Source organism: Talpa occidentalis, unplaced genomic scaffold, assembly GCF_014898055.3.
Source record: "Talpa occidentalis isolate TD23 unplaced genomic scaffold, MPIMG_talOcc4v2.1 talOcc4.2, whole genome shotgun sequence".
In the NCBI taxonomy this organism is placed as follows: Eukaryota; Metazoa; Chordata; class Mammalia; order Eulipotyphla; family Talpidae; genus Talpa; species Talpa occidentalis.
The window spans coordinates 143,084,268-143,107,220 of NW_023602073.1; the positions used below are offsets into that span (position 1 = coordinate 143,084,268).

At 48.6% G+C, this 22,953-nt stretch overlaps 1 protein-coding gene across 3 annotated transcripts in view; it reads right to left on the reverse strand.

Annotated features, from left to right (window-relative positions):
- Positions 1 to 7,230: 7,230 nt before the first annotated feature.
- ZDHHC14 (zinc finger DHHC-type palmitoyltransferase 14) overlaps positions 7,231 to 22,953 on the reverse strand; it is a 219,628-nt gene continuing 203,905 nt past the window's right edge. For 2 of the 3 annotated variants that reach the window (XM_054697933.1, XM_054697936.1), the window contains 2 exons: positions 22,656 to 22,758; positions 7,231 to 7,881 (listed from right to left, as the gene is read on the reverse strand). In XM_054697933.1, the coding sequence (XP_054553908.1) occupies positions 7,483 to 7,881; positions 22,656 to 22,758 (502 nt within the window). In that variant the 3' untranslated portion in view covers positions 7,231 to 7,482. The remainder of the gene's footprint in view (positions 7,882 to 22,655; positions 22,759 to 22,953) is intronic. The other variant, XM_054697935.1, reaches the window with a different exon arrangement.

The window sequence follows — 22,953 nt, forward strand, 5'->3', positions numbered from 1 at the left end:
ACATTCTGGGGCAGCTAGTGTAAAAAAGGGGAGACAAGAGACCCAAAATGGAATTGCTTGTGCTTAGCCCATGTCATCCAACCAAGACTTAATAACTAGCCTCACTGCAGATTCAGTCTCTCCCAGTCAACCTGGGACTTCCTGGTCCATACTAATGACATAACTCGCCAGAGAGACCTTTCTGTCTCCCAGAGGAAGGTGACCTTGCCTGAAACTACCCACTTCTTGCTAGAAACTTCCTATTCCCACTCATTTTCTGCCTATAAATTCTTCTTACTTGGTACAGTTATCGAAGTTCCTCTCTGCTGGATGGAAAATTGCCTGATTCAAGAATTGTTGAATAAAGCCAATAATATCTTTATCATGTACTCGGATGAATCTTACTTTTTAGCAATTGCGAGGGTGGCAGCAAGTGGCACGGAAGGACCGATCTGGTGGGTGTTGCAGAGGAAGAGCAGCTGGGACTCGAGACCTGGCGGGATGTGGGGAATAAGGAAGCAAGAAAGCCTCTTCCAGAGTTTGCCGCCGAGGACGCCCACCAGGAAGCAGGAAATGAAATAAACGCTGGTTTTTGGGGGAAAACTGTTGAATCCAATTTAAAGCATCCTGGGTTTGGGGTGATGAAGGGACACCTAAGTGCACATGGAGCCATCAGTCGTGTGGCTATGCTAGGGAAGCTCATTTACAGGTAAGGAAGCTGGGCCCGGAGGCTCTTGGCCTGCCCAAGGCCATGGAGCGAGGTATACGCAAGCTGGAGCCTGGACACTGCTGAAGCTCTTTCCCCCTCCGGCAGCTGTTCCCATGCGGAGCTAGTACCAGGGAGGGAGCGGGAAGAGAGGCAGAGAGAATGGAGTCTGCATTGGAAGCAAGAGTGGGAGCCTTGGGGGTGGCAGGTCGCTGTGGGAGCAGACGAGCAGAGGGCAGAGGACCAGGCTCTGGCACACATCTTTGTTTAGAGGCGTGAGAAGGAAGCAGGAGACACGACAGTGCCAGCTGGGATAAAGGCAACAGCACCACTGAGCCAGAGGGCAAGTGTATCCCGGGAAGCACAAGGGGTGTCAGATGCACCTGGCCCTTCTCCAGCACATCCCACTGGGCAGCTCCTGCTGCAGTTCAGGCACTTCAGAGATGTTCCCGAGGCCCCTGGATTTGGCCCTTGAAGATCCTAGAGAACCTGAAGGGAAGCTGGAGATGAAGACAGCAAAGAGGCTTTTTATTGAACAGGAGACAGTTCAGTGGCCGAGAAAAGCAACCAAAGGAAGAAGGAAATTGCAGATGCTGCGCCCTAGTGAGCATGGAACTCTCTAGGGGGCAGTGGGTGAAGACAGACCTCGTTTCGTGGAGAGAATGGATGAGAGCTTGCAAGTTAAGTGTCTTGTTTTTGATAAAGGAGAAAGCAAAATTATCAGTTGTGATTATCTAGTAAATACTCATCCCGTTTTTCTTTACTAACAGAACCCCAATATTGCTTGAGGTGCAATGTACCCAGTGAAAATAGTGGGTTCCCAATTTCCTTTGGAGCCCATGTGCCTATCTTGTGCCTCTCCCTGTCTCCGTCTTTCTTTCCTGGAATTTGGCTTTGATGGCTGCAGCTGCAGCAGCTATCGTTGACTGTGACGTGACTTGAAGGATGGAAGCCAGTGCTAAGAAAGGCAGAATAGAAAGAAGTCAGGCTCTGATGACACTGCAAGACTACCACAGTGACTCTGCATTTTCTGGTCTTATCTTGCTTGATGGAAAAGACATCTCTTTGTTGAAGCCACTGCTATTTGGGGAGATTGGTTACTAGTAACCAAAAGCAATTTTACCGGGGGGGTGGGTGGGGTGTGTGTGTGTGTGTGTGTGTGTGTTTTAGAAGGTAGAACATAGAACAAGGGGATTAGCAGATTAGTGGGACTGGGCTACTACATGCTCCAAAGTCAAGTGGGAACTGAAAAAGTCCAGAATCACAACTGTGGGAAACTAACCTGGACACCGATCTGCCCTCAGATAGGCACCACGTCAGCACCTTGCAGGGTTGCTGAGAGCGTCAGTCCGACTCCTCCCTACACCCTGCTAACCAGACCCCCTTGACCTAGAAAAACTAAGGTCACAGCTGATACCATTAGCCATTGTTACTGAAAGGGGGGAAGTACTTTCTTAATTCATTTCAGGTTTAGAGTCAATTCTGCAAACATTGATAAAAACTTGAAAGGTACTTGTAACAGCAGGAATGGACACAGAGCAGGATCTCTGATCCAGCAGACTGGGTAGAGGAGGAGAGAGTCCTGGAGCCCTCAGTGGCTTTCCAGGCTTTTATTGGGATTTACCAGGTACACAGCAGGCAGGGGTGCTGGGGGGCCGGGAGGCTGGCAGGCCTCCCAGCCCCCAGCAAGTCTTCACTCTTTTTGGTTTCTCTGGTGATCTCTGGCGTTCTCTCTGCTTCTCTCGTGATTCTTCTCATGGTTTTGCTTCTGCTTCTCTGCTTCTCTTCTACTGGCGTTCCTGTGACGCCGCCCTTAAAAGCCCAGTCTCAGCCCAGGTGAATCCCATCTACCTATGCCCACAGCCTACTCCAGGTGCCGCCATCAGGCATGCATTCGGGACTACAGGTTCCGTCATCTATCCTAATGGCGGGAGGGCACAAAAGCCTGATACTTTCAACCTTACCCTACAGTACTTAAATAAATATAAGTGACTCTGAAAACACACACTGTTATACAATCTGAACAATCGGCCATTGTTCAGATTTAAGACTTTGATTCCACTAACAGTTTAAAATCCTTTTTTCTTTTCTTTTTACTCGAAGATATTTGACTATTGGAAACACCAACCCAGGATGCTCTGGGCAAACCCTCACCTCCCTGCTGCAGGCTAAAACCATCTCCATGCACAGAATCAGAAGTGATGTCACCTTGCACGTGCCCGGTAGCCCCCTGGTGTAATGACGTAACTCAAAACATCAGAGGCAATTAAGAGAGGGATTCTTCATAAGCAATACCAAGTATCTTTTAAAAGTCAACAACAGACAGGTAGAAAATCTTTGCAAATAGCACAAAATACTCATTTGTCCTCCAATCCATTCGGTATGAATTCCTGGGGTTTATGAGACTGAAAAAATCATTTCAGTGTGAGCCATTTGTCTGGTTTTGTGGCAGCTGTAAATTCCGTTGCTCCAGAAACAATCCAATCTTCAACCTCCCCATTATTTTTAATGGTTGAATTAATGTACTAACCACTCGTATTTGAAAATCCATCTTGCTGAATTATCAGGATCATGTACAATGGATAACTAGACAAAGGATTTACCGATTTACAAAACCGTTAGCATCTTTGACATTTATTTGAAAGAAAACAATGCTCTAGTTTATTCACTATTTCAAGGATAACTTATGAGACAGAGAAAGAAAGACACATTTCAAGGGAACAAGTGAGAGGCCTTTCCCCGAGGTCCATGGAAAACAGCACACAAAGCCCTTCACAGCCCCTGGGGCAGCTGCAGGGTGCCAGGAGGAGCAGGAATTCATGTGGAAAGGCCCTCTCTTGTGGCCCAGCGTACCCCAGGTCCCCGCAGTTCATTTGTACTGCTTAAAAATATGTAAACATTGGGCCTCCCTGGTGGCGCAAGGGGTTAACTCTCAGCACTATGAAGCTCTCCGCAGCCACTGCAGCACGAGTTCCACCCCCGGCCAGGGAGCTGACCCACATGGTGCAGCAGACCTCTCCTGTCTCCCCACTGCTCCCCGCAGCAGTGTATTTCAGTAGATCCGCCTGTTCTGTTCCCCACTCTGTCTCTGGTGAATCCTCTCATCCCCCGCTTCTCTGGCCTGTACCCCAGCTCTTGTATGCATAAATAAATAAATCTTTTAAAAAATGTAAACATCAATTTGTCTTTGGCTCAGCTTCAGGGCAGCTGTAAGGCATTCGTCAGAAAATTAGATTAAACAGGTGTTCCCTTTCTCTCTCTCTTACCTGATCAACAACTCGTGTGGGTGGATGGAAGGCAACTCACTTTGGAAATGTTTCTTACCCTGTTGATATGAACCTCTGACACCTTCCAGCTAAGGCAACACCCACAGCCCAGATGGAGAAGTGGGGGGCCATGGGAAAAGAGGATGGTTTGGGGGCTGAGCTCTGGAAGGAGTCAGGCAAGTTCTGGAGAAGCGTCTGCTGGGCTAGGAGCTGGGAGTCTCTGGAATCTCAGGAGGCCCATCAGGCTGTGCCTTTTAGAACCTCTGCCTCATGAGGTGCTGTGTCAGGGTCCCAAACAGCTAGCACCCCCATGTTTCCCTGGACATGTGGTCATGAGCCCCAGTGCCAAGGAGACCTACTGCCAATTTGGGCAAATCCAGTTTTCTTTCTGTTGAATCAGATGAGAAGGCTCAGGCCCAGGGCAAGAGGAGCTGGGGGGCTTTCAAAGCCATAGAAGGAGTCTGATCCAGTAGCTCTCAGTAGGAACATGGCTCTAAATGGGGCTTCTTGTCTGGACCCCGGCAGGGAACCCATAGGTTCCAGGGCACGTGGGGGGTGGAAGGCAGAGCTCTGGAAAGATGTGCTTTGTGCTCTTTGGGAGCAGAACAGGTATGTGGCATTTTTTGGAGGTGCAGGGTAGGGATAAGGCCGCCTTCCCACAGGCTGACGTAATTCCATTTGAAAGCTGGAAGGAATATTTTTTGAGTGGGCACAGCACAAAAGCAGGGCCATGTCTCCCTGGCTCAGAGTGACAGGTCACTGTGTCCTTTCAAAGGCAATCAGCTACCCTGAGGCGCCATCCAACATCCCTCCCAGGAACAAGGGTTTTTGGGCAAAATTCTGCCTGTGGTCTCCGGGGCACTCCTGGGGAATGAAAGCAGATGCATTTTTAAACAACAAAATGTGTGTGTGTGTTTGATTATGGTCCAAGCTTTAATAGCATGGTAAAATATTTATCTTATTTCTTACAGCTAGCATGCAATCGATCTGTGACACTGACAATATTTGGGAAGGTCAAAGTCTACTCAGCACAGTGAGACGGAACCACTCAAGGTATATGCGTATCACTTAGTGGGAAATGCAGACCCATCGCTGGGCAAGCCCCTCTCCTGAGACGCCCCCTCCCACCTGACGGGAAGAGGCACCGTGCTCCCGGGAGTACAGCTGTTCATGCCGCAGATGCTCGATTCTCTTCCAAGCCAGAGTGGAGGCCTGGGGGTGTCTCTCTGGTTTGGGATTTTAAGAAGTGTCTTAGCAAACCTACCCTATCAAGTTAATCTCCTGCTTGGACGCAGGAGGGCTTTGATCTGTTTCAATTCCTGCCCCCTTCTTTGATAACTGATGGGAAGTGGGTACCGGGGGTGGGGTTGAGGGTGTGTGGAGCATGGATTATAAATACTAAGTAAATACGGGGAATGTGAGCACAAACGAATGGTGATGGCGTTTTCTAGAGGAGGTGGGAGGGGCTGGGGAAGAGGATGGGAAATCGGCAACCACTGAATTAGAAAATGTTTGAGTGGAGGGCTCTCCAGACCACACTCTCTGTCATCCAGGGAAAGAAACTGGGGATGGACCCGCTGGTGACACACAGAACCGGCATCTCCTGGGCTCACCAGCGCCGGCTCTCCGGGGGGCTCTGGGGAGCAGGACCGGGAGAGGCCCAAGGTGCACCAAGGGCTGTGTACTCCCGGCAGTGTGTGGGGAGAGGCTCCTCTCCAGATGGCCTGAGTGGGAGCCAGGAGGCATGAAAGGAGGGACTCCGTCCCCTTATTATAAATTCCAAGTGGATACAAATAGTCAGGAGGCCGAGAAAATAAAAAGTAGTTACAGACACTTTACCTTTTCTATGTTCTATTTGTGTACACAGCATGGAAAAGAAAGCTGGCTCAAAGATAGCACAATGCCAGAACTCTGCATTTTTTCCAGCACAAACTATTTCTGACCTACAGAGAACGGGCTCCATTCCACGGAGTCTTGCAACTGGGCCTCTCTCGTCTCCTTTCCTATAAAATGACAACTCGCTCTAAAAAGGCAAGGAACAGCCTTTTCCCAAAAACGCGAGTCCTGTGGGCTTCTTGTCCTTCATCTGTCTGTAAGAGGAGAGCATCACTTTGAACTTGAGTGGACTGGCCTCCAAAAGCCACCTACCCACCAAGCCCAAAGCCAGTTTCCTCCCAGATGATACATGAGCGTGAGGAAGTGGTCATTTTCTTAATTCCACTCTGGCCAGTGCCCGGGGAAGAATGCTGATGAGCCTGGGCTCAGCCCAAACTTCCCCAGTTCTCCTCTCGCCACACGTCTCCCAGACGTTAAGAGGCCCCTCCGAGGCTGGGGTGCATTGACCAGAACAGCGACCTCAGCCGGCCCCCAGCGCCCTCCCTGAGCACCCACACCCCTCTGCCTGCCCTGGATTCACCTTGTGCGGAAGCCATCAAGGGGGAGCAAATTCCATGAAAACCATGTCAAAAAGAGATGAAAACAAAGTAAAAACCAAAAATGGATGGTAAGTCACTCTCTTTGCTAAGAAATCACCCTATCAGTCACCCCACAATGCAGAGATCTGATCTGTGGCTCTTTGGGGGCCGTTCCTCACGGGGATGCTCCAGTGGAACAGTGTCGCAGGCCACAGGGGTCTGGCTGTCCTGAGAGCTGCGAAGGGAAACCGTAGGCAGGTCCAGATCACGGAGGACCTCATTTTATTGTTGATCCATGGGGAGTTTGGGCACACAGGACGTGAAGGCAAATAGAGCGTGATGCTCAGCCCACGCGGGGGTCCCCTACTCGGGCGGGACCCCACCCCCAGCCTCCTTGCCGGCACCATCAGCTGTGGACAAGGGAGCTGAGCAAGTTGGTGCAGGGTGGAGCTTTCCCTCCACCTCCCTTTGCTGCGCCGTCTTCCCATAAAACAGCACTTGAAAATTCACAAAATCAAAAAAAAAAAAAAAAAAAAAAAAAAAAGAATGAAAAAGGAAAAAGAAAAAAAGCAGCACTTCTTTCTGAATACCAACGCCCGGGCGGAGCGGAGCGTGGCAGGCAAACCCGTCTCATTCTCTTTAGATGTTCGCGTGTGTGTGTTTTTTATTTTTTAAATTAACAAATGGAATGGCAGGTCTATTTCAAACATTAGTAGCATAACACTTAAGTGCAACTTCAGTCTCGCCCCAGGCGTTCCACACCTTCGCGTGTCTGTCTCCACCGCAGCGAGCCACCCGGGCGGGACCTCCAGCCCACGTCCCTTCCTCCCGCCTCCACCCCCCCTTCCTCCCCAGGCCCCCCTTTCTCATCCCCAGCACCGGAACATGGCCCCTCTCTCTGCCTGTCATCTAAGCAGCCGGGTGGGGAAGAGAATCCAAATAAAACCCAGCTGGGAGCAGCTGCGTCCGGCTGGGCCCAGCCATCAGAGGGTCCCGTCTTCATCCGTGGCCTGTGCGCACCAGGACCCGGAGTCGTCCTTGCCACCATGGCCTTGGGTCATGGGAAAGCGTTCCCTGGGACCAGCCCCAGCCTCCTGTCCCTGGCCGGGACACGTGGTCACACGGAGCTGAGTTTCACCAGGCCTCGCACCGAGTCCTCGTGCAGGGAGTCCTGGCTGGCCAGGCCCAGCAGGTGCACGGTGTGGCTGTGGGCCAGAGGGCTGCCCCCCAGCATCCTGGGCGGTGAGGGCGCCTCCTCTGGGGTCAGGAACTGGTGGCCCATGGGCTCCTCTTTCAGGGGCAGTATGTCTGTGAGCGTGGCCTCGGTGGCAAGGTTGGGCATGGAGGAGGGCGGCGTGGGCTGTCCAAGCGTCAGGCTGGTGCAGGGAGTGCCCAGGCCCGACTTCCCCGGCAGGTGCAGCTCATCACTGGTGAGGCTGGGCTCGCTCTGCAGCAGGGGGGTGGCCGCTGCCTGCAAAACGAATTTGGTGCTCTGAATGCACTGGTCTTGGTCGCACTGGAGAGCAGGAGGGAGCCAGCAAAGTGAAGGCCAGAGGAGATGGCAGGAGTCGGAGGAGCACAGCAGGGAGGGAGGGGTGTGAGAGAGAGAGAGAGAGAGAGAGAGAGAGAGAGAGAGAGACCATTAGTGACACCTCAGTTAGACAGGGTGGTGAGTGTCTACAGGAACCAGCTCCTTGGGGACACCAGCATGTGGCAAATACCCAAATAAGCTGCTCACTCATAGTCACCATGGGTGGCCAGTGCCCCCAACCCTGCCCCCAGGAATAATGTGAGGACGATGCTTCTGCCTTTTGCTCTTGGGCAGGACCTTATTTAAGATCCACCCCGTGGTCTTTCTGCAGTGCAAGGCAGTAGTCTCGTTTGCTGGACTCTTAGCACATTGTTCTGAACCACAGGGGCCTGGACCCTGCAGGCAGCGGGGTTATTCACAGCAACAAAGGGTGGAGTGGAAGTGTCCACTGACAGGTGAATGGATAAACAGGGTACAGGTTCTCCTGCAATATGAAAATAGAGTGTTCTTATTTCATATGATTTGGAGGTTATTTCTGGGCCTGGGGATACTATTGCTATTAATTTATTTAGAAAAATGTTGAGCATTTCCAGACTGAAAAATCGCCCTACAAATCATACCAGGTAGGAATGTTCTACTTTTGGATAGTGGGGGAAATTTGTATATACAGACAGTGGAATATTACTAAGCCCTGAAAAGGAAGGATGTTGTGACAAGATGACAACATGGATGAAGCTTGAGGACATCATGCTAAGTGAAATAAGCCCGGCATGAAAGGACAAATGCTCATGGGTTCTACTTCCTGAGGTCCCTGGAGCTGTCACATGCCTAGAGATAGAAAGTAGAGGGGGGTTGCCGGGTGGGTGCAGTTTCAGTCTTGCAAGATAAAAACAGTTCTGCAGACAGATGGTGGTGACAGCTGCACAACAGTGTGGATGAACCTAAAGCCACGTGTATACTTAAAAGTGGCCAGGATGGCAAATTTTATGCTCTGTTAATTTTACTACGAGAGACAGAGAGAGAGAGAGAGAGAGAGAGAGAGAGAGAGATACAGGAATAACAGAAGCTCCCAAGGATCTGCTCGGGGTTCACAGGCCCTCGCATTCCCACTGCTAATTTTTCATCAACTTCAAGCATCATTAATTTGTGCTTTAGTGATTTTTTAATCTTGTGAAGAGAAAGCCAACATTTCACAAGACATTTCCTTTCCTTCTAAGCATTCTTAAATCACAATACACATGTGATATTTAAATTAAATTATTTTACTCACTGGATAAAGGAAACAGGGGTAAAGCCCTTTTGAGGCAGTGCTGAGGGGGGGGGGTCTTTGCAAACCCTTCCCCTGAATTTCCAACAAGTTTCAGAAAAGCCCTTTCTAAGGGAAGGAGACGAATGGGTTACGGGACAGCTCAAAGTCCAGTCCTTTCCTGGATGACAGAATATTCTGTCAGCGCATCAGGACCTGATGTCCAAGCAAGAAACTCTAGGCCCTGCTTTGTCTCTCTAGTTCTTAGAACAAACGTTTCCCCTCCTTCCAAATGAAGCTGCTGTGGCTCAGGTGGTTGGTGGACTGGAGACCTTCAGATAGAGTGAGGGATCTAGGGTTGGAGGTGGGGACTGGCTGGTAGCAAACCTCTTCCCACTAACGCTCATTTGACACACAGTAGGTGCCAAGACCTGGTCCTATCATCTCCTCCGTTCTTTTTGGAACTCTGAGTTACTGAGGAACCAGAACCTTGTACTATTAGCTTTGCAACTGGGGAGCTTCACCCTCTTACTGCCAGGGTAGCCCTGGAGGGACCCTCACCCCCCTCCAGGCACAGAAACAACAGAGGCCTGCAAACCGCAGCCTTGGGGACAGAGAAGTGGCCCCCGAACACAGTTCCTCAGGCTTTTATCTCATCTGCCCAGAGTGTGTGTGTCCTTTCTGGCCAAGTGGGTTTCTTTCTAAAATCACAGGCTAAGCCTCCCCCCGCCCAGCCCCCTGTCGGGATGAGAAGGTGGAAGAGCCGCTGTCTACAGAATGCAGAGGTTTTAGAAGCTCAAAGACCTTGGTTCCAGGCTTTATTTTCATAAAGCTTTAAAATCTCAGGGAAGATCCTGGCTTTTCTGTCAGAGTTTCATCCCAGCCCCGGGAGCTTCCCCACACTGTGAAGGGGCAGGTGGGGGAAGGGGCTGAGGGCTGAGCGTTACCCAGCTCTGCAGGTCGTCATCTCCCCTGTGACCCAGATCACTCTGTCTCAGTGGCACTTTGCCAATGGGTGACTGGGCAGTTTGGGGGAAGGGATCCTTCCTGCTGGCGAGGCTGAACGGCCGGAGGGTGGCCGACAGCCTGGCCTGTGGGGTCCCTCGGATCCCCAGCGCTGTCAGCTCTGTTCAGCTCTCGTCTCCTTCGTGACTGGGCAGAGGCAGAGAAGAACAGTTCTCCTGATTAAACATTCATCTTCTGGAAATGATCCCAGGGCCTTGGGCAAATTGTGCTTTGCAGAGAGATTTTTATGGAAATTACCAGTTAGTCTCACGGACAGGGCTGGGAAGCTCAGGCCTTGGGGCCTCCGGTTCAGCTCTGATTCCAGCAACACCCGAAAATGGGTCAGGACCGAGATGCCGCCAGAGAGCTCTGGCTTTCACTCCCTTTCCTGGATGACCGGGTCTTGTTCTCAGCCTTCCCACCTGGAGCCCTCGATCATCCTAAAACCTTCTGTCCACGCAGCACCCCACCCCCAGGTGAGAGAAGCTACAAATTAGATTTGTGACCTGAGGAAAGGCTGTTTTGTTGCAAACTAATTGGCAGATTCTATTTTAGGGATCAGCCCAGGTACTTCTGATGGCTCCTAGAGACTCACAGGGGAATTAATTAGGGGTCAGACTGGAGGAGACTTTCAAGGTCAGGTGGCTCAAGTGTGAGGGGGAGGTGGCCTCCCACCCATCCCCCACTTCCTCCCTCTCTCCCTCTCCAGCTTGTCCAGTGTGTTGTTAGTGTGCTGTGTGTGTGGTGTTCTGTGTGTGTATGTGTGGTGTAGTGTGTGGTATATGCGGTATGCGTGTGGTGTATGTGGTGTGTGTGTGCTGTGTGTGTGTGCTGTGGTATGTGGTGTATGTGTGGTTTATGTGGTGTGTGCTGTGCTGTGTGTGTGCGCTGTGGTATGTGATGTATGTGCTGTGTGTGGTATATATGGCGTGTGTGTGGTGTGATGTATGGTGTATGTAGTGTGTGCTCTGTGTGTGTGTGTGTGGTGTGATGCTGCTATCAGTGAACACAATTGCAGAGTCCATGAACCTTGGTGTCTACATCTTGTTTGTATCCATAACTTTGACCATAGTTTCTCACATTTAACCGAATTCCCCTGAAAGGCCAACCCCATGAGGGGTACCCAGGAACCAGGCTTTATTCCATAGGCTACTGACCACATGAATTCCTATCGACTTTTATGGGGACCCTGGAATGGGAGACTACATTTTTTATTGCTTCCCTATGATTTAATTATTCCAATCATGGACCCATGTTGAATGAGTTGAATTTTAAACTCTCTGACTAGCAACTGTCTTAGAAGAAACTCATTAATTAGGGATATCTGGTTTTCACCTTCATTTTGCACCTGCCAAGAGCCCTTCCTGGTTGCATTTCCCACTGGAGAACTTCAAGAGAAATGGCTGACGTTTTCGGGGTTACTATGGAGATGGTGCATGACAAAACGTTCTCACAGCTCTTCCTTCTCCCTTTGCTTCTAATTCCTATCTGGCCATCCCTTGTTCAATTTTCTGCTAGATTTTCTTCCTGTATGGACTCACCAATTCTCCTCTTCCCTTCCCTCTTCTCCTTTCAAACGTTTTCTCTCCCATTTCTTCCCTTTCTTCTTCCCCTCCCCACTCTCTGCCTTTACCTGGAATCTTTTTATGCTCCTGCCCCACGTCCTGGTTTTTCATTCGCGCACTCCCACCTTCGCCCGGTAGAGGGCGTCATCACCGCTCACTTTCCCTCTCACAATGGGAGCTGGGCTGCAGGCACTAAGCCCAGGAAGCCGCCAGAACATCTGAATTCATCTAAGCTGTTATATAATCTCAAGGAAAAACAACCAAGCACCAGGATATTGGACAGTGACAAGTCATCTACTGTGGACCGGAAATTGAGAAACTCATGTTTTCATTCCAAAACAACCCTTTAAAGGTCCATGTTTATCAAATATTAGGTTGAACCGCATGAAGTTGCCACGTTGAAGGTAAAAAATCATCCACAAGCTGAATACTAATAGAATAAAGACCTGATCGCTGGTAAGAGCAGCTATGAAAAGACCCTTCTGTTAGCAGCACAGAACTGACACTTTCTGGAGTGCTGAGCATTTGCTGTAGCAGCACTAAGTCACCGTGACGTTGGCTGATTTATTGCCCAAATGAAGCGCTGGCATTTAACTTGCAAAGAAGTTTATGGCTTCCTATGTTCAGATGTCACACACATTATCACTTAATGCTGCAATTTAAAAACACCATGGAGATAATTCACTTTTGTTTTTGCAGATTTTCAATAAAACCACTCATGTTGGAATACATTTTATTTTATTCTCTCTTCTTGCCTGAAATAAACCAAATGTACAGATTAAATGCTGCTAAAAGCAAAGCTAGGCATTTTCTGTAGGGTCTATGGACAAATTAAGGATGAATGAAATCATTTATTTCTTTTGCTCCAATTCTGTCAAGAGTGTTATCGTTGGGCATTGTTTATTTCTGTTTGGCTGTGAAGCCGCGTTATGGGGCCTCAGGAATGTTCCTTTATAGTGGTAAAAACATTACAAATGTTTGAAGTCCACCTAAATTGTAGGTGAGGAGGAGAGGGCCTTTTAATTTTTTTACTTAACATTATCATTTAAGTTTGTCTAAGTCATTTTATTCTACTACATTTGATGTTTCAGGGTATGCAAAGAGAATTCTTCTAAATACGAGTTCAATAAATCATGCAACTGCTAGGTTTAGTCTTGTTTTCATTTTGATAAGGGGGATTTAAAAATTAAGTAAATAAAGTAAATGATTTTCTAAAAATAAAAGTTCCAACAACTATGTACTAAGTTACTATCTTTGTGTTCAGCATGTGATCCCAAGGGATCTTGGTGGCTACAAGTGCCAGATATAAATAGAAACGATGACCCTTAGGTTATTCAGAATCTAAACTATCAGACAATCAAATGAGATATGCACGAAGAAATGGACCATTAATGGGACTGTACATACACGGACTGTCATGGACCAAATTCAATATTAGATCATAATAAAATCCAATAGGAAGGAAAATGAGAAGAATGAAAATTCGACCCTCACCTGGCACTGGGGCAGCTGTGGCTGCTCAGGATTTCACAGGCATTCAGACAACAGTGGTTGCCTCTGGGGTTATGTGCGCCGCTTTAATGCTTTCTCTGTGCCTTCATTACACTCTAACACTCTCTCCTTGGCAATCCGTAGCCGTGGGAAGATGACTTAAACACCAAATGACCATCCTCATGCTCAGGTTAGGTGAGATAGTAAGTTATCAATGAATTTTTCCATTTTTGAGATATTAAATAAGACCTCAGGTGGTGCTCTGATGTTAGCATGCAATCAGTGGTTACCTAGTTTTTCTGTCCTGCAATATCTGGGTATTTATCTAAGACTTAAAGTCTTTATCTTTAATTTCTAAAATAGAGCCTATTTCTCTAGGAGCACTTTTCCTATCAGTCACATAATACCTTCCTGATTTGGACTTTGATTCCTAAATAAAGTAATAAGCAAGAATTTGAGTGAAGACACCTCGGACCTCTTTATCTCCAGCCTTTCCTTCCTTTGCAGATCAACACGCCAAGTCTGGTGCTAATCTATGTCTCCAAATGCTCCTCCTTTGAGGTAAGCACTGGTCAGACTAATCACATTCAAGGCTAATTTAGTACTTATTGTAGGTAGAGTGGGCAACAAAAATGTGTTTGGGGCATATGGCAAAGATGGCTGCAACCTTTTCTCTAGTTATACAGACAAGGCTTCTCTTTCCAAGGATGATGGATACTTGACACCAGTATGCAAGAGAGCATATGAAAGTGGTGAAACATGAAGGAAACAGTTTTCCAGAGTGCCCAACAGACAATGCAATCTCTGAGAAAAAAGACACTCACAGCGAGCCCCAGAGTTAACCAGCCCTTTTCTCAAGGAAATGCCAAACATGGTGTAAGTTGGAATCTGGGCAGCTCACAGCAGACAGAGTGAAGAAAGCAGAGATCACAGTGTGAGGAAGCTGAGGTGACTAGCAGGGCACTGGAGAAGAGTATGCTGAGCAGAGAAGAGAGATAAGAAGTTCTAGTGAGGCTCTGCCAAAGTCTGTAGCCAAAGGTTACGCGGTACATGTGCAGATGAACCCCGCCTCCCCCAAAGGCTAGTAAAACAGCAACTGAGAAAAGTTGTGCTGGGGAATATGCATCTCACTAACATCACCAACATCTTGCTATCTTCCCTGGAATCCAACCAGGGCATAGGTAGGCTTTGCCTCAGGAGTAAGAATCATGCCCTAAAGTGAGACCCTGAACTAGCCCTAACAAAGCTTAATCAAACCCTGATAAGATCTTCAAGAAAGAGAATTTGAAGGTCGGGGTTCCTCCATATTAGAGATGCTGAGAAACATCTTAGATTTTCTGTAGATCTATACTAACAAAATAGAATATAAGCCAACATCATTTTAAGATTTGCAGGTAATTGAAATGCCTGCTAAAACAAAAATTAACAATCCTGAGAAGACAACAAAATCTATCATAAATACTCTATAATGTTATCCAAAATGTCCCACATTCAATAACGTATCAATAGACATAAAAAGAAATAGAAAAATGTGATCCAGAGTCAACAAAATGACCAACAGACACCAAGCCAAAATAGCCTAGATATACTTCACTTTTAAAGACTTAAAGCAATATTATAATCAAGTTCAAATAATTACAGAAAAAATAAGATCTCAATGAGTAAATGGATAGGGAATATTAGCAGAGAAATACAATTCAGCAAATTAAAAGAACCATGTGAAAATTCTAGAAGTAAAAAATATAATAACCAAAATGAATTTTCTGGGAGATTGGAGATGGCAGAAAAAAGAGTCGGTGAACATGAAGACAGATCAAAAGAAATAAGAGAGTTTGAAGAAAAATGCACAGAGCCCCAGGGTCCTCTCCCCTGGGCAATATCAAATGGTCTAACATAAGAGAAATTGGAGTCCCAGGAAGAGAAAAAATGAGATGAGACAGGAAAAAAATTGAAGATATAATGGTCCAATATGTTCTAATCTGATGAAAATAGATAACTTTCTTACCCAAGAAAATGAATGAACTCTGAACAATTTAATGTTGGAGATCACCTTTGAACAGCGCAAAGGTGGTACTGATGTGTATCTACCTGTATAAACCTTTAGCTCTTAGGCTAGATGAAAGTGTTTTTCTTCACCTATGGACAGGTTCATGTTCAGTACCACAGCCCTCTATTGTGATGGATCGTGGGACATTAATCATTCTTCTGCAGGAAGGCCTGAGTGGTCTGATTTCCTTATGTGTGCCATAAGACCTTCCCACCTGGGAGAACTGGTATGTGGTAAGAACAGCACCTCCCCTGGAGTCTGACTGTCAAGGATGAAGTCTCAGCTTGGTCACTGGTTAGCTGTGTCACATACTCAATGTCCCTGAGTATAAGTCATCTCAAAGGGTGACCAGAATACCCACACAAGATGATTTTGTGAGAATTAAATAAGAAAATGTATGTAGACCCTTAGCCCAGCACCTAGCGCATAGTAGTCAATATCAAAATCTCTCACTCCCTCATTTGACCAACACTGACTGAAACCAGCTGCCATAACAACTATTCTAGGGGACGTAGTGCTGAACAAAAAGAACTAAAATATCAATTATTATCATTAAAGTCATTCCAATTAAATGATTAATATTAATGAAATGTTTTTAATCAAGGGCAAAATCTTTCATTCACAACTGAAATTCATATATCTCTGAAACTTGACTTAAATGATCTTTAAGGTACAAATGATTAATAACAGATCTTTTCCTAGGGGTAGATTTTGCTAGGGGAGAGAGGATTGTGGGAACTGAAACATATGAGAGAAATTCACTGTACACTGTCAGCATGTGAAGCTATGGTGCAGGGTATACTGTGTAGGGCTAAGAGTATACTCTTTGGGGTTGATATTTGATATAAAAAAGAAAAACAAATAACCATCCTGAGTCTGGGAAAATATCAGAGCTGGGAGGTTACTGAGGGTCAGGCACCAGGCATGTCCAGGAGCCTGGGTGTGTTGGGGTCTGCTTAGACCCATCCACCACCAGTACCCCCTCCCGAAGTAAATGAAACCACAATGGTATGCAAAGTCCACCCAGGATTGAAATTCTACCCATCACCACTGGACAGACTTTCCACCAATCAGAACTACAGTGACTGAAAAGCTCATCTGCAGAAAGCGGACCTGAGTGGGGACTACCCCACCTGTAAGCCATCCCCACCCTGGGCAACTCAGCCACACTGCTTAAATGCTTCTTGGATCAGTGTTTTCCAGGCTGTGGTCCTAAAGTCATGCATAAATGTTTTTCCTTTGCTGTAACTTGACCAGGCTCTGGTTTCTGTGTCTACTGGGTCAGAATGTATAAATTTGAAGCCCTCTGTGCCTCCATCTTATTCATCTATAAAATGGGGATAATGTTAGCACAGCCTCATAGGCTTGTTGGGAGGGTCAGCATGCATTACTAGGTGGAAACCCTGGCAGAGCAGGCACTAAGTCACATGCTCATGTGAGGTGGGATAAATGCCACACTGCATGGGCAAGAATGAGCCCGAAGGAGGGGCATGGGGTGGAGACATGTCCATCTCCACATTCTGCTTAGTGCCAGTCCTGCCTCCAGGTGACTGTCTCCTTTCTCCTTACTCCTGTAACATGGTGCTCACACCACAGAAGACCTTAAAGAACAATTGAATAAGGAGCTTGAGCACCTGTCCATGCTCAGGTGAAGGGAATATTAAGGGACATGGCAGTGTCGGTCTGTTGGCCAGACCCAGCAGGCTGGAAGTCCTGGATGACCAAGAACAACTCTACCTGACAGGATCTGCATTGGGAGGGACTCCGAAAGTCAACATATGCCCTCCCTCCGAAGCGAAACTCCTCTGTCCAACCTCCCTAGGGTGGGAGCTTCCCCAGTCGGGACATTTCCTAGGTGGGGATACCCTCTGCCTCAGGCTCTTGGGTGTTGGGAATCCCTCTGGGATGGAGTGGGGTGTGCCTCCAGATCCTGGCTTACCTCTGGGGCCACAAAGAACACGCCTCATCTTTTTCCCGTCAGAGGTTCCAGATCGGTCTCTCCTAAAGGTGTCCTAACGTATTGGCACATTCCTGTCGTGGGTAGGAGCCTTGGGACCAAATAGGTTGCTCCCAATTGTAAGCTGAATGGAAACCTGGGGTTCTCACAACAAGGGCAGCCTGTGAGCTAGAAGTCATGGGCCCCATGTCGATTAACATTTTAGATTCATCTGTCTAGGAGAAACTCACTAGATTTTTATCATTGGTAATGATTTCTATGTCATCATATTCATGCTTGGGCATTCTTATGAACTGAGGAAAGCCATCTACCAACCATTTCTAACACGTAATGAAATTTTCATGAATGCTCAATTTAACAGTTCATGTAATTGATATATTCACGTGTCGTGTAGACATTAAACATTTAATAATTTTGATTTTGCAGCTGCGTTTCATGTTTTAGATCTTATAATTTTTCCCCCCAGGTCTTAAAATTTTTCACAGTCCCTGGAAAAGCACAAGGGCACGTCGCCTGCAGTGTCAGTGGGTGAATGACCCTGGCCCTGGCCTTGTGGCCCATGGAAGGATTTGATCCTACGAGGCCGTCACTTCACGAAGCCACGGTGCCAGGCCCTGTTGCTGAGGACAGCTTCCTGCGAGTTACTAGCTCCACATTTAGGGTGGAGTCTTTTGCAGATGTGACAAAATTGGAGGAAGGAAGGAATGAGGAAAGGAAGATAGGAACAAGAATCAGTTAGTATCAAGTTCTGGAAGCCTAAACCTCCTTTGGAACCCACCTCTGCTGTCCTGCCAATGCCACTGTCTCCAGGTCTGTAGAGCAGGCCCGGCTCTACTCCCCTTGCCCCCATATTGCACGTCCCCTCAATGCCCCACACGTCCCCCGAGGCCTCCTCACTGCTCCAGCCTCATTCACCCCAAATGAAATTCTGATGGTGCTATCCCTGAGGCTTGGCAATGGCTCCCCCCCATTCATAGAACAAAGCCCACTGTAAAGCAGTAAGGCTCCAAGGCCTTCGTGCACCTGCTGTCCCTCCTGAGCCCCTCAGATGCCTGCTTTGCAGCCCACACTCCTAGTAACACAGGCCCCCTGTTCCTGCCCTTGTGGGTTTCGCCCCATGTGTGCATATGCGCTGCATGTATTGACCTTTTGCCTTTGCACGGCTACTTCACTGTAATTTAACTGTTACTATTTAGCTCACATGTCATTTTTTCCAGGAAGCTTTGCCTGGAACCTGAGTGCTCCTTTCAGAGCTCCCCCATGCCAGCCTTCCATTCCAGCACATTCCACACTCATCTATGCTCTCTGAACAGACCAGATTTAGATGAGTCAACTTGTCCTAAGGTTTTTCAAGATCACCTTTTGCTTTGTGCCAAAGCAAACCCCAAGTGGCTCAAAACTGTTTAACCCAAACTTTTGGAGATGAAAGAGGGTTTGAGGTGATGGTGAGAGTTACCCATGCTGGCTGCTGATTAAAATCACCTCCAGGACCAGTGATGGGTCCCCATGGAGGAGTCTGAGGTAACCAGGCTTAGTTGACTAGGGTGGTGATTCTGACCTGCATCTGAGACTGTCATAAGCTCCCAGAAGTCAGAGCCAGAGCTGGACAGGGTCATCTGACACCAACACAGAGCCAGGAAGCAGAAGTGGGGCAGGAAGTAGGAGTGCCCAGCGCTGACTCCTCGGCCATGTGGCCCCGAGCATGTCAGTCATTACTTGAAAACCTCAGTTTCATTCTTTGTAAAATGGGGGTGACTGGCAGATTCTAGGGGGGATGCAGTGAGATGACTCTTTCCCTGTGGCATGACTAGTGCAGACTACGTTCTGTAGAGTGCAGTGATAAACCTGGCAGAGGCCCAAGGGCCACAGTCCATTCTGTATTGAATAAACTAGGTTCCATCTTTGAAATTCACCTGCCTGAAATTCACCTTGTGATTTCAACAAACTCAATGTGAAATGATTTGTGCATTAGTTATATTCGTCTTACTGGGGATTAGAATACAAGGACATTTTTTATTGATTGTGAGCTCTAACAATATCCCCCCAAAATGAAATAAATAAATAAAAAGGAAGCTGATGGACTGCTTGGCAAATTGCAGTGCGAAGCTCTTAGTGAGGATGCAGCCTTCAGCCAGAGCACGGAGTAAGTTCCCCGTGTGCTTGCGGCTGCGTCAGCGGCCAGAAAACCGGATGACACAGGCACTGTGGGGCTCGAGGGGCTGGCTGGTTTTGTGATGGACATGTGGGGTGACAGCTACAGGTCTCCGAGCCAGTCAAAGGCAAGGGATGTTACAAGGAATTAGTTTCAATGACAATTTGGAAATATTTTGGCCCATTTTCCATATTTTGACAATTCCTGCAAAATGTGTATTTCTCTTGGCTCTGACATCACTCGGCCTGGGAGACAGTGTGGGGTGTGTGGTTCACATTGGGGCTCCCTTTACTGGAGGCCGCCAGAGTTCCCGGAGCTGGCAGAGGCACACATGTCATATGCCCTGAGGGCTGACTCCATTTTTTCCTTCATTCTCCTTGGACACTTCCTCCGTTCCCCTTCATTTTTAAAAAATATTCTCATTTTCTATTTGTTTTCATTTTTTCAATTCTTAAGTATCCCTCCTTCCATCTATTTCCATAATCAACCAAAATGAGGTGGGACAGAAGAGGCAGAGGTAACAAATTAGATCACTTAGTGACACCAAAATCTCCCTTGAAAGACACCCCTACTGAAACTGACTCAAGACAAGACAGCAAATCTGAACAGGCTGCAATAAACCATGCACACATCAGAGATCAAGCAACTACCCACAAAGAAAAGCCCGGGACCAAGGCCTTCACCGGTGAGTTCTACCAAAAGAATTAACCCCAGTTCTCTATAAACGTTTTAAAAAAAAACAGAAGAGGAAGAAACGCTTCTCAACTCTCTCTGCAAGGCGAGTTTTACCCTGGCACCAGCACCAAAGACATCACAAGCAAACCATGGGCCAACATCTTCCATGAATGTAGATGTAAAAATCCTCAACAAAATACCAGCCAAACTCAATCAGCGACATGTAAAGAGTCCCACACCCTGACTGAGTGGATTTTATCCTAGAAATGCAAGAAATCTGAAGCATAGAAGGAGGAGGAAAAGTTCTGGTATGAGACCAGACAGCAACCCGGCCCCTGGGCTTGTGCTTGGTCTGCGGGGCAGGGCGGGGAGGGTGGAGGACAGGCCAGGGTCACAGTGTCTCCGCCTCTGCGAGGAGGGAGGGCCTCTCTCTGTATGTGAAGGACGAGGGACTTGGTCTCTGCTCTTCTGACCTGCGTGTTGAGCTGCAAAGAGCAGAGACTTACAAACACCTTACAAGTGGACAGGGTGTTAAAGAAAGGCAAAAGATTTATATGATCTGAAGAGCAACCAGAGCATGGGCAGGGCTTCAGGGCTTCATGGGACAATTAGTCCCAGCTCCCATTTGCAGGTGGGGAGAACCAGGGACGAGGCAGCATGATATGCGAATAGCCAGGGAGATACCCGATGGGAGCCAGGACCAGCGCTCTGTTCCTGCTCCCCACCCCCTCCCTGTAGTCATGTCCACTGAGGAGCCGCCTTAGACATGCTTGATGGATGAAGGAATGATGCACCAACCCATCTTGACCTCAAGTGGCTCAATGGGCCAACGCTTTGAAGAAAAAGCCCTTGTTTAGCTCTCAAGCCTAGGGACATGGCAGGACAGTCATGGGGGAAGGGGGTGTGGGCTCCTCCTCTTGGGTGAGGAGGAATCTTGCCTTCATCTCTGCTGAAGGCATGGAATATGGCCTTCGTGTACCTGACTGTGGCCCCAGGCTGCTGACGTCTGCACCCTGCAGACCTGTGTCCCCGGCACCAGGTCGAGTCTGGACATGCAGTGGGGACTGGGTGAAGGAAGGGGGCGCTGGGTGGAGGAGAGCTCATGGATGCTGCGGGATCAGTGGGCGCCCTGCTCAGAGCTCCATCAGCTCTGTCCTTACAGGACATTTGTCCACCTGCTAGTAGTAGAGAAAGGCTCTGGGCATGGGTATATCCGTCTCGAGTGCCTGCACACCTGCAGGATGAATATACGAGGTGAGCTACTGGGTGGCAGGGCCATCCGATGAGGGTGGAGCCACAGAGGAGTGGCCCTGTGCCTTTGTGGGGGTGGCAACCAACCTTCCCAGCTTAACAAAGAAGAGTGAGAACCATGAGGCCCACTCTCCACCGCTGGTTTAGATGAAGAGAGATGCAGTCACGTGCAGACATGGCTGGTGCTGAAGGAACGCTCTCTCCTTAGCTGGGGGCCTGTTGATTATCTCTGCCCTGGTTCCCTCCTCTGAAAAATAAGGGGGGTGACCCTTGGGGGCCCTTTTGGGGGCATGGACAAGTGCCCGGCTATGGTCCAGGGTGTGGAGTTGCAGGGACATGATCTGTATGCACTTTCTTTGGAAGAAGACATTTCACAAGCAAAACAAAGCGAGATCCCATTAGCCAGACACCGCGACCACCACCAAAGAAACCCCAGCAAAAGCCCCTCTGATGGCCCAGAGCCCAGCCGCTTCCAGGGCCAGGAACACAGCAAATGTTTGAAATTAGGATCTTTGCTTAGGCCCCTAGTGACTAGAGAGCCTCTTGGACTGCCGGCTCCCTCCTGGCCGCGTTAACATGAGAAACCAGGTGCCCAGGGCTGTCCTCCCTTGGCTACCCCAAGGCTGGCCTCTGACCTGGCTGTCATGGAAACTCGGTGAGGTGTGATTCAGGTCTCCAAGGAGCAACAGCCTGGAGCCACAGTCTGCGCTTTTGGAAGCAGGGAACCAACCCCTGAGGGAAATTTTCTGACAGATACCTGAGGAGTCTTAAGGCATTGATGGAGGGGGCACGCTGGGATTCCAGGCGCACAGAGAGGCTCCTGTGCTCCGAGCCTCCCACCTGCAGAGTGGAAACCAAAGGCCCAGCTCCACCTCTGTGGCTGCGTTCCCGCCAGCCCCTCAGGGAGGCACCCTGCCAATCTGGCTGCAGGGACACCTCACCTGTGCAGACAGGTGAATGGACAGCTGTGCACTGAGGTGCCTGGCTGAACTAAGATCCTGGTTTTGGCTGAACATGGGGAGAACTGGCAGCGTCACAAACTGCACACTTAAAAGGCAGGTTCTGCACCCACGAAGGCAAGGGGACAGACTGGGCTACAGGGACTATCCAGACAGCCAGCCGTGCCCCTAGATGACAGCCCCTTCTGCATGTTTCACCACAGAAGGTGCCGGAAGCTGTTTCTGGGAGATTTGTGTGTGGACTTCCCCAGCACAACCTCGAGCAAACCGCCCGAGGGGACACAGCCCTTCCTGGGCTGGGCCTGGCTCCTCTCTTTCTGTCAGTGCAAGTCCGGGGAGGTTTCTGGTGACTGGTTACTGGGTTAGTGGACACAGAGCACAGAGCAACCCTCATGGAAGCAGCAGCCCTACCATGTCACTCTGCGACTGCGTGGCCCCGTAGGCGGCCAACCCGTTCGAGGGCGGAGCTGGCTGGGGGGTGTCAGGCTGGATGTACCCTCTTCTGTCGATGAGGCTATGAAACAACAACACAGAAGGCAGATTGTGAATAAAAAGCCAAAGACGCTATCAACACTTATCTTAATTTTTGTTTTGGGGTTCCTCTTCCTGTGCTGGACCCCCACTTCAGGACCTTGGGATGCCCCTTCAGTCCCCTTCGCATGTACTCAGGTGGCCAGTCCTCTCACAGCTTTAAAATTCTGGAAGCAAT